The sequence below is a fragment of the Cricetulus griseus genome, chromosome 2 (assembly GCF_003668045.3).
Source record: "Cricetulus griseus strain 17A/GY chromosome 2, alternate assembly CriGri-PICRH-1.0, whole genome shotgun sequence".
NCBI classification, from domain to species: domain Eukaryota; kingdom Metazoa; phylum Chordata; class Mammalia; order Rodentia; family Cricetidae; genus Cricetulus; species Cricetulus griseus.
In genome coordinates, this window is record NC_048595.1 from 32561375 (window position 1) to 32576131 (window position 14757).

Sequence of the window (14757 nt, forward strand, 5' to 3'; positions counted from 1 at the left end):
TAAACCTATATATTTTATAAGACTTATCTTATCGGACGCCTTATTGACGTCCCTCCTTGTCGGTGGATCACATTGTGCCACTGGAGCAGGAGCCGAGGGGAAAAAAGGGCCCTTCCTGTTTCTCCTTCGCTTAAATATGAGTCTCCTTGCTATGTCACTTCCTGCCTGGATCAGCACTTCTCTACTACACTTCCCAGAATCCTCTTTGACTCCTAGTCCTGCCTAACTTGCCATTTCATTGGCCAAACAGTATTTTATTTAACAATCAATAAGATAAACATACACAGAAGTACTTCCCATCAGGACTCCATGAGCCCCTCCCCCAATCCATGCTGAGATTTTGGCTGGCTTGATTTTGTGCCAAGCCTGTGCATGCAGTCCCAGCTGCTATGGTTCATGTTGGCAACTGTGCTGTCTTGTCGGGCAAATATCAATTCCCTCTGTTCTTACCGTCTTTCTGCCCCTCATCTGTGATGAGCTCTGAGCCTTGGAGTGGGGGCTGTGATAAAGATGTCCCATTTAGTGAACTCTATAGTCTCTTATTCTCTGCACAATGACTGGCTATTGGTTTCTGTATTAATCACCATCTACTAAATAATAAAAAGGGCCAACAGATGCAGTTATCCATGGGTATGAAGAGAAGAATTTCAGGGGCAGTTTATGACTATTTCCATTTAGCAGAAAAATAGCATCAGGTTATCCCCCTATGGTCTAGGACCTAGTCAGCTGTGAGGTTTTGGGCCCAGTTAACAATAGCAGGCATGAGTTCCATCTTATGGAGTGGGCTTTAAATCCAATCAGAAAGGGGTTGGCTATTCCCATAACATTCATGCAACTACTGCACCAGTAGTCCACAGGGTTCATAGCTGGGTAAACTAATGATGGGTTTTTTTTTTTCTTCCCTGGTAGTATATGTTACTTTAATTTCTGCTTGTTTTTTTTTTTTTTTCTTTGTTGTCAGGACCATACTCTTTGGACAACTATATCTTTGTAGTAGACTTTGAGATAAGATAGTATGCATATTAGTTAAATTTCTCCAACCATGACAAAATACCATGACCAAAGCTTTTTATTGTAGTGGCATCCTGTTCTGCCAATAGACTTGAGGTAATGACTTGAGGGTGTGGCTTTGGTGTTTGACGTGACCCCTTATAAGGAAGAGGAGGGGCCCACTCAGGCTCTCTTGGTTTGTGGTTTGAGCATCTTGCATCGCAGACCCTGTGCCTCCAGGGGCATTAGACTGCTATGGTTATTTACCTTCAATGTGTGAGTGTTCCCCAAATAAATATCTGTCATTCTTTATTCGGGGCATTTGTGGACTTCCTTTAACCCGCCTTCATAATTCAGAAGGAAGTTTTTCAGTTCCAGGATCCTGAGGGGTAAAAGCCTCTCATGATGGGGAATAGTGGCAGAAGGTGAGTGGCGGCATGGCCCTGGAGCAGGATGCTGAGAGCTCGCATCCTCTACCACAACCAGAGAATGCAAACTGTGTAAGTGGGCAAGAACAGAAGTCCTCAAAGCCCTCCCCCAGTGACATACTTCCTCCAGTAAAGCCACACCCCATGCATCTTTCTATATAATGTCACCAAGTGGGAACAAGTGTTCAGATGCCCAAGACTATAGGGGACATTTCTCATTTAAACTATTACAGTGTGTTGTGCTGGCTTTGATCATTTTGCTTAAGAATGCTTGGGTTAGGACTGGGATATGGCTCATTTAGTAGAATGCACGCACAGAGCCCTGGGTTTCACATAAATATATGAAGATAAAACACTAATACACATTAAAAATTAAACAAATATTTTTTTTTTAAAAAAAGAACTCTTTCAGTATCACTTTGCTTAATCGTCATTCAACTCTACAAAGTAAAATTTTCTTCTCATGTTTCTTTGTTTGCAAGGCAGGGTTTCAGGCTAGGAGCTGAGGATGACTTTGAATTCCTAACCCTGTCACCATCACCAATCGTCCTGGGAGTACATGTGGGTCCCACCATACGGGTCAAAGTAGTTCTTATGATCTCCATTTTGCAGGCAGGGAGTCTTACTGCCCAAAGTCACACTCAATGAATCTGGCTCCAATATTGAAGCATTAAATGACTCTATCCACCATACAGGTGGTCAAATCCCTCAGCAACCCTGGGTGGAATCTTTGTCACCAATCCCATTTTCAGACAAGGAAGGCAAGCCTCAGAGAGAGGGGCATGGCTTCTCAGAGTCAGGCTGAAGCTGCATCCTGGCTGCCTCCCACGCTCCACACTGTGTAGACTGAACTATCCACCCCAGTGGCTCTATGTCTTCCCACCATCCCTGCCTTCTGGAAGTTTCTCTCCTTCCCCACTTCATATTGATTTTGAAATCCATCTGTCCCACTGCAGATCCCAGAATAATGAAAAACCCTCCTCCTTGCAAAGCGTCCTGGCCTTATCGAGAAGAGGGTATCCTCTGAATTCCAGACACAGGAAGCCTGTCTCAAGTCCCTACTGTGGCAATTCTCTTCCCACTCCCCAAGACAGACCCCAGTGGCCTTTTCTTTCTCTGTCCCCCATGTCCTTGCTAACCTGTGCTGTGTATGGTCACCTCCTGCTCGAACCATTCTCAGTCTGACCCTTGATTTTGCTTTGTTTGTTTTCTTTAAAAATTTAAAGAATTCCTCTTCTGCTGTATCAGGCCTGAACTGAGAGCTTTAAGTGCATCATTTCACACAGTCTAGATATTGTAACAGAGTAGGAAACTGTAACACAGAGAAGGGAAGTGGTTTTCCTAACATCACCCAGGATCTGGAGGACCAGAGACTGAGACCTGGAGTCCCAGATTTTCCTCCCACAATCTTCTTCCAGCAGTCATCACTGAGGGCAGAATTAACTTCAAGTGACATGAACAACTTCCTCATGCCTGGAAGTCATCAACAGGATGGGTAGAGGTACAAGAGATATAGATGACCACAGGGCATAAATACTCTTCTTGGGGAGGATAAGGAAAAGGCCATGGGGAAGCGGCCATGGAACATGGGCTGGTAACCTAAGTAGGCATGCAGGAAGAGGGCTGGAGGTACCGCTTCAAATGGGATCACAGGAAGGGCGGAAGGCACACCGTTGGTCAGAGGGAGCCAGATCCTGAGTGGCAGGTCAAATACCTGTGAGTATGGGACACCCAAACCTGCTCAGACAGATTCCTGTTCTCACACGTGGCTTAGTGACTCTGTGACCCCAGGGTATATGTGAGAAAAGTCAAGATTTCACCCTCTCAGGTGGTCCCTGTATCATTGTGTGGCAGAGGAACTCGGCAAGGAAGTGGAGCCTTCTACTTTGCACACTGAATCCCAGCTTTCTGAGATGAGTGTCCACAGCACAGGACTGCTAGACTGACAGCGGGAAAAAGAACGAAGGCAAAACAGAGTCCTGGAGTCGTCTGGTTTATTGACTGAGGTTTAGCACAGTGCCCAAGGTTAGGAGTCTGGATTATTCACTGAGGGTGAGCACAGTCCCCAAGGTTAGGAGTCTGGTTTATTGACTGAGGGTTAGCACAGTCCCCGAGGTTACGAGTCTGGTATATTGGCTGAGGGTTAACACAGCCCCCAGGTAAGACTTCCCAGGTAACCGTCTCCTCAGCTTACTCCCTGCCCTGGGAAGGGTAGGTTGAGATGCTGGGGGTGGGTCTTTGCCAGCCTCCCATCCCTGCTTCTAGAAGGTAGAAGGGACTTCCACGCAGGCTGAGAAGACAAGCAACGTCATCCTAACACCCAGTGCAGGCAGCATAGGCACAGATCTCACATGTGTTTGGGTCCTGAGCAATGGCCTCTGGTCAAGAGAGAAAGGAGCCTGGTGAGAGACAGCCACCCTTCCCTCATACCCCCTGGCTCTCTCCAACTAGTTTGGATATCTGTCACCAGCCACCAAGATTAAATCCCTGCAGGCCCATCTCCTCTGACCCTCTGGGCTTTCTGCCTCACATGAGGCCTATGAATTACTGAAGCCAGCCAATCGGTGCAGCTCCTGCCCAGAACAGAGATGGAGTTACTGTGGTCAGAAGATGCAGCACGGGTTCCTTTTAACACATGCTTCTGAATGAAGGCCCTTCTAAGAGGCTTCAGCAGTTATTACTTAGAATTAACCAATCAGAGCACATCTCCTCCTCAAGAACCACCAATCAGAGAACACCCCAGCCACACTAGCCAAGAGGCCACTCACCCAGCCTCTTCAGGATCTCCTCAGCATTGGGTTTCTTGCAGAGGGGCCTCAGTGCTTCTGGAAATGCAGGGTGGCTGCACAGCTGTGGCGGCACATGCACAAGAGGCCTGGGAGCAAACCTCTTGTGACTCACCAGCAGGGGCTCTGGTACCTCCTTGAGGTCCTTAAGCTGTTTCACTGACTCCAGGGGAAAGGAAAGGTCTCCATCCTGAAAGAGACAGCCAGAGCATGAGGCCAGGCTGCAGGAGGCCCCAGCCTGGGCAGCTTGCTTGAGACAATCTGTGGGGCAGCATGACGTCAGACCTCTGTGTCCCTGGGCTTTCAAGAGGCCCGGAATTCTACACACTACCATGTGGGGAGTAGGGAAGCAGCTGAGGACAGCCAGGAATGCAGTGGCTGACCTGCCAACAAGCTGGCCCAGGCCCTTCTCTTGTCAGGGGGCCTCCACCTCAAGAAGCAATAAAAGGATCCCAGATACCTCCCTGGGCAAGCAGGACCCCACTTGCTGAGACGCCGATAGATATGCCCAACCATCTAGGTCTCCATGAAGTGCAGTTAATGCCTGGGACAAAGCCTGGTGCTCCAGGCAAGTACAAAATGGGGGAACCAGCCATCTTCCTTCCCAGCCACCAGCTTCGGCTGTTTTGGAACCTTTGTGAAGCTCACATTTCTATTCTGTGAAATGCCACCAGCAACCCCTCCTCCCCAATGCTGCAACGGCGGGTTGCAGTGGGACATGGCAAGAGCCAGACTCCAGGCACTCCATCACTGTCTATCCCAGCTGTTATTTCTTGCTGTCTCTCTGTTATTTTTTTTTTCTCCTCCATGTTTGAAGGGGAAAATTGCGTGGCTAGTAGGACTTGGGGGTCCCAGAGGAAGCCCATCCCTCATTTCAGGATTCCAAGGATGGGCCAGAACAAGTTGGGATGGGGCCATACCTGCACAGTGACCCCCTCTATCAGGACAGCCAAGGCGCCCAGGAGGCACAGCAGAGAGAGCAAACAGGCATTCATGGCAGCAGTGTGCCGGGCAGAGAAGTGGCTCATGCTGAGTGTCGGGGGTAAACAGTGGGACTTTTAAAGAGGCCAGGGTTACTGAGTAACCCTGGGACCTTGTCAGCCTCATCTGCTGCCTGTTGAGCCCCATCAGATAAGACCAAGGGAGCCTGAGAGATAAGAGATCAACAGAGTCTCAGCCCCTCCCCAGGCACTACTTTGACCCACAGCTGGGCTGGGTCCTACATTTACTCTGGGCCAGGCCCTGCAGACCCAGCCCTGCCCTTGAAGAAAGAGGCCCAGAAAGGTGACTATGACGACAATGACAACAGAGACATGGCCATTTAACATGGGCGTGGGAGCATGAAGGAGGCATCTCCCACCAGGGACAGGAGATCAAACCAATACAGAGGCCTGAGAATGGGGTACTTTTGTCCACAGAGCCTGTGTTAGGAGCAAGAAGTGAGCTGGACCTAGAATGCTCAGGGGGATACGAAGAGTAAGCGTGCCCAGATAAAAGAGAACAGGGAGGTTGGGAACACAGGACCCAGACGCCAGGCTTGGTCTCTGAGATTCAACTCTGCCATCCTCAGGCATGCATTCAAATCCCACCACCTGCCAGTCATGGGCAGATGTTTCCCATCAGTTTCTCTATGGAGACCAATGTGAGCATCTCCCTGGTTGAAAGATACCCCATGCTAGGGAGTCTATGAGGACTCCAGTTCCTGAAACACAAGAAGCCCTTGATGAAGGGGCTGTTACCTAACCACCAGCAGCAGCTCCTGTCCCCACTGTCTCCTCTGATGGCGGCCTGCCTAGCACAGTTACAGCAGGTCCTCAGGTGGCATGACCCCTCTGTCCTGCCCTACCCCCCGCTATCAGTGGCTGAGACGGATCTATGTGGATCTGGGCCCCTCCAACCTGACCCCTGTTGGGATTGAGCATGCCTAATGCAGCGTGGCTCACGGCAGGACTAGGGTGTATGAGCCCCAGGGCCCCAGAGAAAGTTGTCCTGGGGCCTCCTTTTCTTCCTGCTGCTCCACTGCACTGACTGTACACCCGGATAGCCAGGGCAAGGGACAACATCCCTGGATGGGAGAGTCAGTACTGAAGGGCCTGGAGGGAGAGGAGCCAGGGAAGAAGGGACTAGAAAGTACCTAACCCAGGGGCAGGGGAGGAAACATTTGGTCCCGCCATGCTGTCCTAAGCTAGACCCGCACCCACCGTGGGGTCACGTGCAAATCCCTGCATGTACTGAGATGTGCCTTATATATTCATAGAAGCGTGTATGTGTACACTGAAGGAATATGTGCATGTACACTGAGATGTATATGAGTATGTATGTTGATTGTGTATTGAAGGATGTATGGAGGCACCCTGAAAGGGCTTTGTGCAAAAGCGTGTTTGTATGTGTACTGGAGTGTATGTTTGTGTGTGTACGCACTGAGTGTGCTGATGTGTGCCCATGTATGCCTGAGTGCACTGGGGTGTGTGTACATGCTTGATTATATGTGTGTGTCCCCCAAAGAGTATATGCGCCTACGTTAAGGATGGATGTGTGTGTGTGCTGAGGTGTCTGTGTGTACATGGGTATGTGTATATCTGCTAGGAGTGTGTGCATGTCCTGACGCGTGTCTGTTTAGACATGTGAGGAGGTGGGTGTGTTCTTCAGGGAGCAGTGGTGTCTGTGTGCCTGCAGACAAGTGCATGTGCACTTTCATGCACTCTCCATGCTGGCCTCTGCCGAGTGTTAGGTGGGGTTAAGGGCCTAGGAAGGGTGCGCATGAGCAGGGACATGCAGTTGCAGGGTACCAGGGAGCTGGTTTGGAGGTGAGGTCACTGATGCTGTGACTGGGAGGAATTGTGTGGTGGAGCAGAAGGAGCAGGGGACTGTTCCGAGGTGCACTGGGGGGGGGGTGCCGGACTAACATGAGGACCAGGCTGGGCTTTGGGGGTATTGAGGTGCACTGGGGGGGCTAACATGAGGACCAGGCTGGGCTTTGGGGGTATTGAGGTGCACTGGGGGGGGCTAACATGAGGACCAGGCTGGGCTTTGGGGGTATTGAGGTGCACTGGGGGGGGCTAACATGAGGACCAGGCTGGGCTTTGGGGGTATTGAGGTGCACTGGGGGGGGCTAACATGAGGACCAGGCTGGGCTTTGGGGGTATTGAGGTGCACTGGGGGGGGGGCTAACATGAGGACCAGGCTGGGCTTTGGGGGGTAGTGAGTGTTAGGGTTGGGTTTGGAAGTGGATGCTGGGGTAGGAAAGAGCTTGAGGTGGAGACTAATGACATGGAGGCCGCTGGGCTGGGTTCGGATTCCTTGTGGGGTTACAATTGAGAAGAGTTTGCGGTGAGGTTGGAGGTAGGGTGGGGCTGGGTTTATGATTTGGGTTCGGTCTGGGATGACGTGGGAGCATATAAGACTGTGCTGGGATTTGATTTGGCTTTAGGGTGGACTGGGCTAGAGGAACCCTTTCTGACTCAAGGTGGCTCTTGTCTTCCCTAAGGTGTGGCTGTGCTCTGGGGAGGGGAAGAGGCTTCCACTCCTGCTGCCTCTTCTGCCCAGTAGCTAGCTGTCCATCTGCCTGTCAGGATGAAGCAGTTCCACTGTGGGAAAGAGGACATAGATAATAGGTCCTGTCCCTTGAGTCTGGCCCTATCCAACCCCACTCCTTTCCATTCCCACTACTGCCCCTGGCCAACCTGGGGCCAGTTCAGTCCCCTGTTGTAGGGAGTATGACCTCATCAGCCTGCACTGAAGCTGCTACAAGTTGGACCTTAGTTGTACTCCTGGTACCTCAAGCTTGCACCATGAATCTGGAGGCTTGTCCTCAGCACCCTGTACGCCTTGCTTCTACACTTTGTGACTCTTGTTTGGGCTTCCCCTACTCCAAGGCCACCTCTCTGGCAAGCCAGCATACTTCCAGGGCCTTCCAAGCCATAGCACCTTCTGGACCTGGCTGCATCACCATCTAAGGACAACTAGCTGCTGCTCCAAACCTCAGAGGAAAGCCAGACTACCTGGCTGGCACTCAAGGTCATGATCTAGCCCCTGCTGAGTGCACCATTTAGCTAGGACCTCAAAGCTCTACACAGAAGTGGGAGAGACGACCAGAGCTCAAGGCTTCAAGCTAGGCTGCCCCTAGATTTGGTGCCAGCTTCATCTTTTAAAAGTCACATGACTAGAGTCTCAGCTTCTGTGCTGCAGATGGGTGAAAAAGTTTTGCTGCAGATTTCAGTATTTTCCAGTAACTTTCAGGGGCTCCTGAACCCTGGAATTACAACTACTTCTACCCCCTGAGCCAGCCTGCCAGAGGCCAACAGCATAAACTGTATGCCCAATGCTCAGACAAGGCCTGGAAGTCAGTGAATGCTACCATGTCTAGAGGGAATCCAGAGAGTGCCAGGGCTTGTTCCAAGCACTGATATCCACAGCATTGGATATTAACAACTGTGGCTAACAACTCTTGAGACTGGCTGTGTCAAGCCCCAGCCAGTCCTTTCCAGCTCTGGCTATAGACCAATCCTACTCCCAACACAACGGTCCCTTACCCCCACTGCTGGAAGTCGGGAGGGGGCCTGCTAGATGCTGGGGCATGCCAAGCTTCCCAAAGAGACTGATACTATTCCTTTTGGCCAGCAGATTTGGCTTAAAGGCTATACCTAGGTGACCTCACTGTGACTCCAGGTACCCATTAAGGTCAAGTCTACTAGAGATGTGGTCCTCCCAGGACTCCTGCCTGTGAGCCCGCAGGCCTAAACCAAACAAGGCCCAGAAAGCCTGAACACACCAAGTCCCATCTGTGTGACCTTGAGAGAGGTATGATCTGCATTTTCAACCTGCAAAGCTTGTAAATGGGTGTAGCACTCTCTGGTTGCCATGGGAACCTATAGGAAGCCTTAACTGCCTGAGAATTCCAATGGCTATGAGCCTCCTAACAGCTCTGGCAACAGGTGGAAATGAGTAATAACTGTATAATCCCATTTTAAGGGGTGGGGGTGGCAAACTGAAGCTCAGTGAGATTGAGAAACCCTGACTTCCCAAGGCCACGTACATACATGGCTGCTGGGTACAGCTGTATTTACTGTGCACTGCAGAAAGGCACAGGGCCAACAGCACACATGTAAACACAAGCTCTGGGCACCTTCAACCCAGGGGAAGGCACAGTTTTTAAGATTTACTGCCAGGTGGATTTGGTGACAACTGTGGTCATATAGCTATAAATTCCAGAACTGAATCCAATTTTCTCAAATGCCAAAGGAAAACCTGATCTTCCACTCAGTGCAATGCAGGACCTCCTGTACTGTTGCTGGCATCACATACTTCCCTTCAAGGAAAGGAAGAGAAGTGGCTCGCCGAGTCAGTAGTGCCCATGCTGCAGAAAAAATAGATGATCAGAGTTCCCAGTGTCACACAGGAAGTGGCAGCTGGTGGGGCTTGGAGGCCCTGGCCAGAGCCTAAGCCCAGTTTCCCCTCCCCCAGGCCCCAAGTTGGTGGGCGATTTCTCTTAATGCTTCAGGGGGCAGCTGGGGAGTGGTGTGGGTGTGTCTGCTTATTTGCCCAGCAGAGTCATCCCCCCTGTGGCTAGCCCGGATGAGAGATGGCCACTCGTTCACCATCTGCTCCCATTCACACACAGCAGCTGCCTCCTCCTCCCCATCCTGGAGGGTATCTCACTGAGACAACCTCCCATCCTGGAGGGCAGGAAGTAGAGACTCGGCTAGACTGCCCACCCTCAGGAGTGCCCTACACACACACACACACACACACACACACACACACACACACTCAGAGGAACCCAAGCTGAGACAGACTCCACTGGACTCCTTGTGGGACACATTAGGAGCCATGAGAGGTCAGCCTGGGGCTGTTTCCTGAGGCCAGGCTATCATATGCCTGTTGGTGGATGTGATACTTAAAGTGGCTGTGACCAATGGATGTAGACCTGGGGGTCCAGGGGAGGAGGGCTGGCCTGAACTGAAGCACAGCAGGGCTCAAACAGCACCAGGCTTGGGCACTTGCCTGGTGACAGTAAGAAACAGTTTAAGACCTTGGCAGAGCCACTATGTACAAAGCCACTTGGGCAGAGGGCCGAGGGTAGATGGTGAGCTGCAACTGGTAAGCAAGCATACAGGAAGGAAGGGAATATTCCAGTTCAGCAGGCATGGGCAAGGGGGGGTGGGAGGGCAGCTGTTTCTTGGCAACTTGGTCAGAGCAGAGGGAAGGGAGGAGGAAAGTTCCTCTGGATCTATGCGCAGTGTCCAGCTGCCATGTGTCTACCAGCTGGCTTCTCAACACCACTCTGAGGTAAGGAGTTTTGTTCCCATGTTAAAGAGGAAAGCGAGGCTCAGGGAAGGTAGTGTCTTGCTCACCAAGAACCCCAGAACCTGACTCCAAAGCTCCTTTTCTCCCCATTGCCTTAAGCACAAGTTGTACTGGGACCTGAGGTCCGCAGCAATCTAGACCACAGGACAATGACAAGGGGTCCACTTCTGCTAGGATGAGAAAGCCTGGGCAGGCACAGGCTCACATCTGCCATCTATCTCAAATCAACACTACCCGGAGAGCGACAACAGGGACAAGCCAGGCATGTGATGAGAAAAAAACATCTATGGGAGACCCGCAGGGCCCAAATCCAACAGCACCTGGCTAGGAAGCTCGATCCCAGGTGAGTGTTGCCCAGGATACGGGACAGAATTGATCCTAAGCAGAGACTGAGGAACCTCCCCACCCTTCTGACCTGTCCCTCAACCTCCAATCTGCTAAGCAACCCTAGGAAGTGCCAGAACCCACATAAATGCTGGGTGGGCTGGCAGCCTTGGAAGATGGAGATGGAATCCCCAAGGCAAGCTGGCTAGCAAAAGTAGCCATTATCAGAGAGCTCTGGGTTTGATTTGAGAACCTGTCTCACTGATCTGACCTCAAATCAGGGGCCTCCACAAGTACACACACTTACATAAGCATGTATTCACACATGTGGATTCAAACATGAAAACACGCACACGCGCACGTGCGTACGCGTACACACACACACACACACACACACACACACACACAACCTATGCTTCAGTGAGTGAACCAGGACCATTCCTGCCACTTGAGCATCACTCAGGCATGGGGTGAGAGGCCGAGAGGTAGGTGTTCTTGCATCTTTATTATAACTTGTCTGGGACAGGAAGTTGCTCTCTGACCTGGAGGAGGGGGTGTTACTGAGGGCAAAGAGCTGACATTCTTCAATAGGGAAATGGGCAGGCTCTAGGGTAGGGTGGGCTGGGAAGAGGGAGAGGGATGTCAAGGGCTCCTGGGACTGCTGTGGAAGAGGAAATCGGCCTCTATAGAAAGCACAGTCCAGAATGAGGCCGATCTGGGCTCTGGCCTCCCCCTCACACCAGCAGTGACCTTTGGGCCAACACTTCACCTCTCAGAGCGGCAATACCCAGCAGTAAAAGGCAGATAATGGCCCTGACCTCACGAGGTGGCTGGGAGTGCTGAGGCAGATAATGGCTGTCAAGTACCGGGCAGGGAGCTAGCAAATGGTGGCAATAATCATTATGCGCCTGTCGGAGCGGCGCATGGGGCACCATTCAGGCCCACTCAGGCTCACAGGCAGGGCTGGGGAGGGCAAGGTGTGGGGCCTGCCTCAACGGCGCCTGTCTGTAGGAGGAGTATCAGCCCCTTCATCAGCAGGCCCCAGGCCGGCAGATATGGAATGACATCCCTGGGGCTGCTGAGCTTCATTATGATCCAGCCAAGGCAGTTGGGAAGTAACCCACATGGGGCTTAGGCTGAGAACTTCAGGCTCAGGCTTCTCCAGCTAGCAAGTTACCACACAGAGGAGGGGACACAGACAAGAGAGGGTTGACTCCTCTTCCTTTGTAAGCTCTGGGGGCTGCAAAGGGGCAGCCAGCTCAGAGTTGAAGGAACCCTTCTGGAAAACAGGCAAGCAGCTGGCAGTACCGCCCCCTGGTGGCCACTGGCATTTCCTGCAACCTTTGCTTTAAATGATTTTTGTCATTTTTGGTTTTTTGAGACAGGGTTTCTCTGTGTAGCCCTGGCTGTACTAGAACTCACTCTGTAGACCAGGCCAGCCTCAAACTCAGAGATTCACCTACCCCAGTCTCCTGAATGATGGCATTAAAGGTGTGTGCCATGATTTAAACAACTATTTTTATTAGAGCAGGATGACCCTGGGCAAGTAAGTTAGTTATCTCTCTGTGCTTCAGATGCCTTATTAGTTTGAGGCAGGGTCTCTCTTCATAGCCCTGGAACTAGCTATGTAGATCAGACTAGATTTGAACTCAAAGAGATCCTCTTAACTCTGCCTCTTGTGTGCATGGATTAAAGGCCAGTGCCACCACCTCATAGAGGAGATACCACAATCAAGCCTAGGGGTTGTTTTCTAAGATTAAATATAATGATCTACTCCAGGTATTTGGGAGAAACAGCAGCTGTCCATCCTGTACTGGGGCCCATGTTGGTGGGACATTGCTCAAGAGCTGGGAACTGGCAACTGCCCTTATGGGGGCTGGAATCTGGTTTGCATGCAGCCAATGGCTTTTCCCACGCTGATTTGACAATTGATCAGGTGTGGGGAGGGGGGGAGGGGACACAGGAGGAAACTTAAAACTCTCTCTCTTGAATTTACTCCAGAAGAAACCAATGCAAGGACTGTCTCAGCAAGTCCATGTGCTTCCTGTTCTACTTGGCTGCAGTCTGTCCCTAAGCTCCAGAGGAGGCTGCTTACCACCTCCAAGGGCACAGCACATGGCACACTGCACCAGTCACGGGCACACTTATGGTGAGACGCTCTGCTCACGCACATTCCATCTCACACTGCCCTAACATTTAAAGTCTGTGCTCTCCCAGAGCACACTGCAGCTACAGTGTCCCTTCTGTACACAACAGTGTCATAACACCACCACACCCCCAGGTTACGGTAGATCAAGTTAGACAATGTGTACGTGGCGAGTCGGTCAGAGACAACTTGTGGAAGTTGGTTCTCTCCTTCCAGCACTAGTTTGACGGCAAGTGGCTTTACCTCCCGAGCCATCCCTCCCCTTGTTTATAGAAGTCTGACTACTGCTAGGTCAATGACTCCCCACCCCCCTTCCTTTCACTCAGTTGTCCCTAAAGTAGCTGTGTGACTTGGCACAAGTGGCTTCCTTTACTGGGTCTGAATGCTTTCAACAAAATATGATGGCAGGGGCTGGAGAGATGGCTTGGCAGTTAGGAGCACTGGCTGCTCTTCCAGAGGTCCTGAGTGCAATTCTCAGCACCCACAAGACAGATCACAACTTGTTTGTAACCCCTGTTTCAGGCAATCGGAATCTGTATGACCCCACACACATACATGTAGGCAAAACACCAATGCATAGGACATTAATTAAAAAAACAAAAACATGATGGTAGCATTAATCACTTTTCTAAGGCCCTTACTATGGTTTGTCCAGGATGCTTTACCCAGCTGGCATGGGTCACATGTAAAGACCAGCCCTCAGAGTTACATGTTAAAGCTAAGAGAAATATACATGCAACACAATGACTATTTCCACTTCCTCGCCCACCCAGGGATGTCTTAGCTAGGCCGGGCAGTGGTGGTGCAGCCTTTAATCCCAGCACTTGGGAGGCAGAGGCAGGAGGATCTCTAGGAATTCGATACCAGTCTGGTCTACAAGAGCTAGCTCCAGGACAGCCTCCAAAGCCACAGAGAAACCCTGTCTCGAAAAACAAAAACAAAACAAAAAATCCACTTCCTCTGAGCAGGTGAGGTATACCCTAGCTGAATACCAATCAACACTAGGTAACCAAAACTTGCCTGCAATAGGAACATAGGCCCCATGCTTGCCCTCTAAGAGATTTGTACATACATGTACACACACACACACACACACACACACACACAAAAAAAAAAAAAAAAAAAAAAAAACACGAGTAGTTACTGTCCTTGACTTGGGCAAACTGTGGAGCTGAAAAGAGCTTTGGAGTCTGCCCCAGAAAGAACCATCCTAAGCCCATGACTAGAGATAAAAGCTTAGGCTTTTCTCCTTTCTGAGCCTGTTCCCATCTGTAAATATAACACTGATGGCCCCTGCAGGGTCTGTGGCTTAGAATCTTTGGATATACTGCCAGAGGGTAGAAGCTCTGCTCTCTCAGATGAAAGGAGACTCTGTGTCCATGTACAGGTCTCCAAGCTTGTCTGTCTACTGCTGAGCCCTTTCTGAACCTGCTCCCACCTCAACCCATACTCCCCACTCTAATCGTTCCTCCAGGCAGGGTTCGGAACACCAGTGTCAGGGAGATAAGCACTGGTCTCAGGCCCTCTGGAGGTAGACCTGCAATGCCTTCTCTGAAGGGGCATGTATTCCACTCTTCTCATCAGGAAAAATTCTAAGGTGACCTTCCAGGAGCCAGGTGCTGCTTGCTCCTTGTCCTGAACAAGCCTGTACTATTAAAGGCAAGAATTGTGCGTCCCTCATCTCTGGGTTTCTCTCTGGAGAGCTTCCCCCAAGTGTCTGCTCAGGAAAGTGAGGTACAGAGATTAAACAACTTTAAGCTCAGTGTTAAGGCAGCAA

The 14757-nt window shown here is 50.8% G+C and overlaps 1 protein-coding gene across 2 annotated transcripts; it reads right to left on the reverse strand.

Moving 5' to 3' along the window:
• Window positions 1–326: 326 nt before the first annotated feature.
• Window positions 327–14706, reverse strand: Guca2a (guanylate cyclase activator 2A). Of its 2 annotated transcripts, XM_027399125.2 has the most exons (3): window positions 5125–14706; window positions 4187–4394; window positions 327–3796 (listed from the first exon to the last, which is right to left on the reverse strand). In XM_027399125.2, the coding sequence occupies exons 1-3, from the start codon at window positions 5230–5232 to the stop codon at window positions 3732–3734; spliced, it is 381 nt and encodes a 126-aa protein (XP_027254926.1). In that variant the 5' UTR covers window positions 5233–14706; the 3' UTR covers window positions 327–3731. The 2 variants fall into 2 exon arrangements, with proteins under 2 accessions (XP_027254926.1, XP_027254925.1); XM_027399124.2 differs by having other exon boundaries at window positions 4187–14706.
• Window positions 14707–14757: the final 51 nt, after the last annotated feature.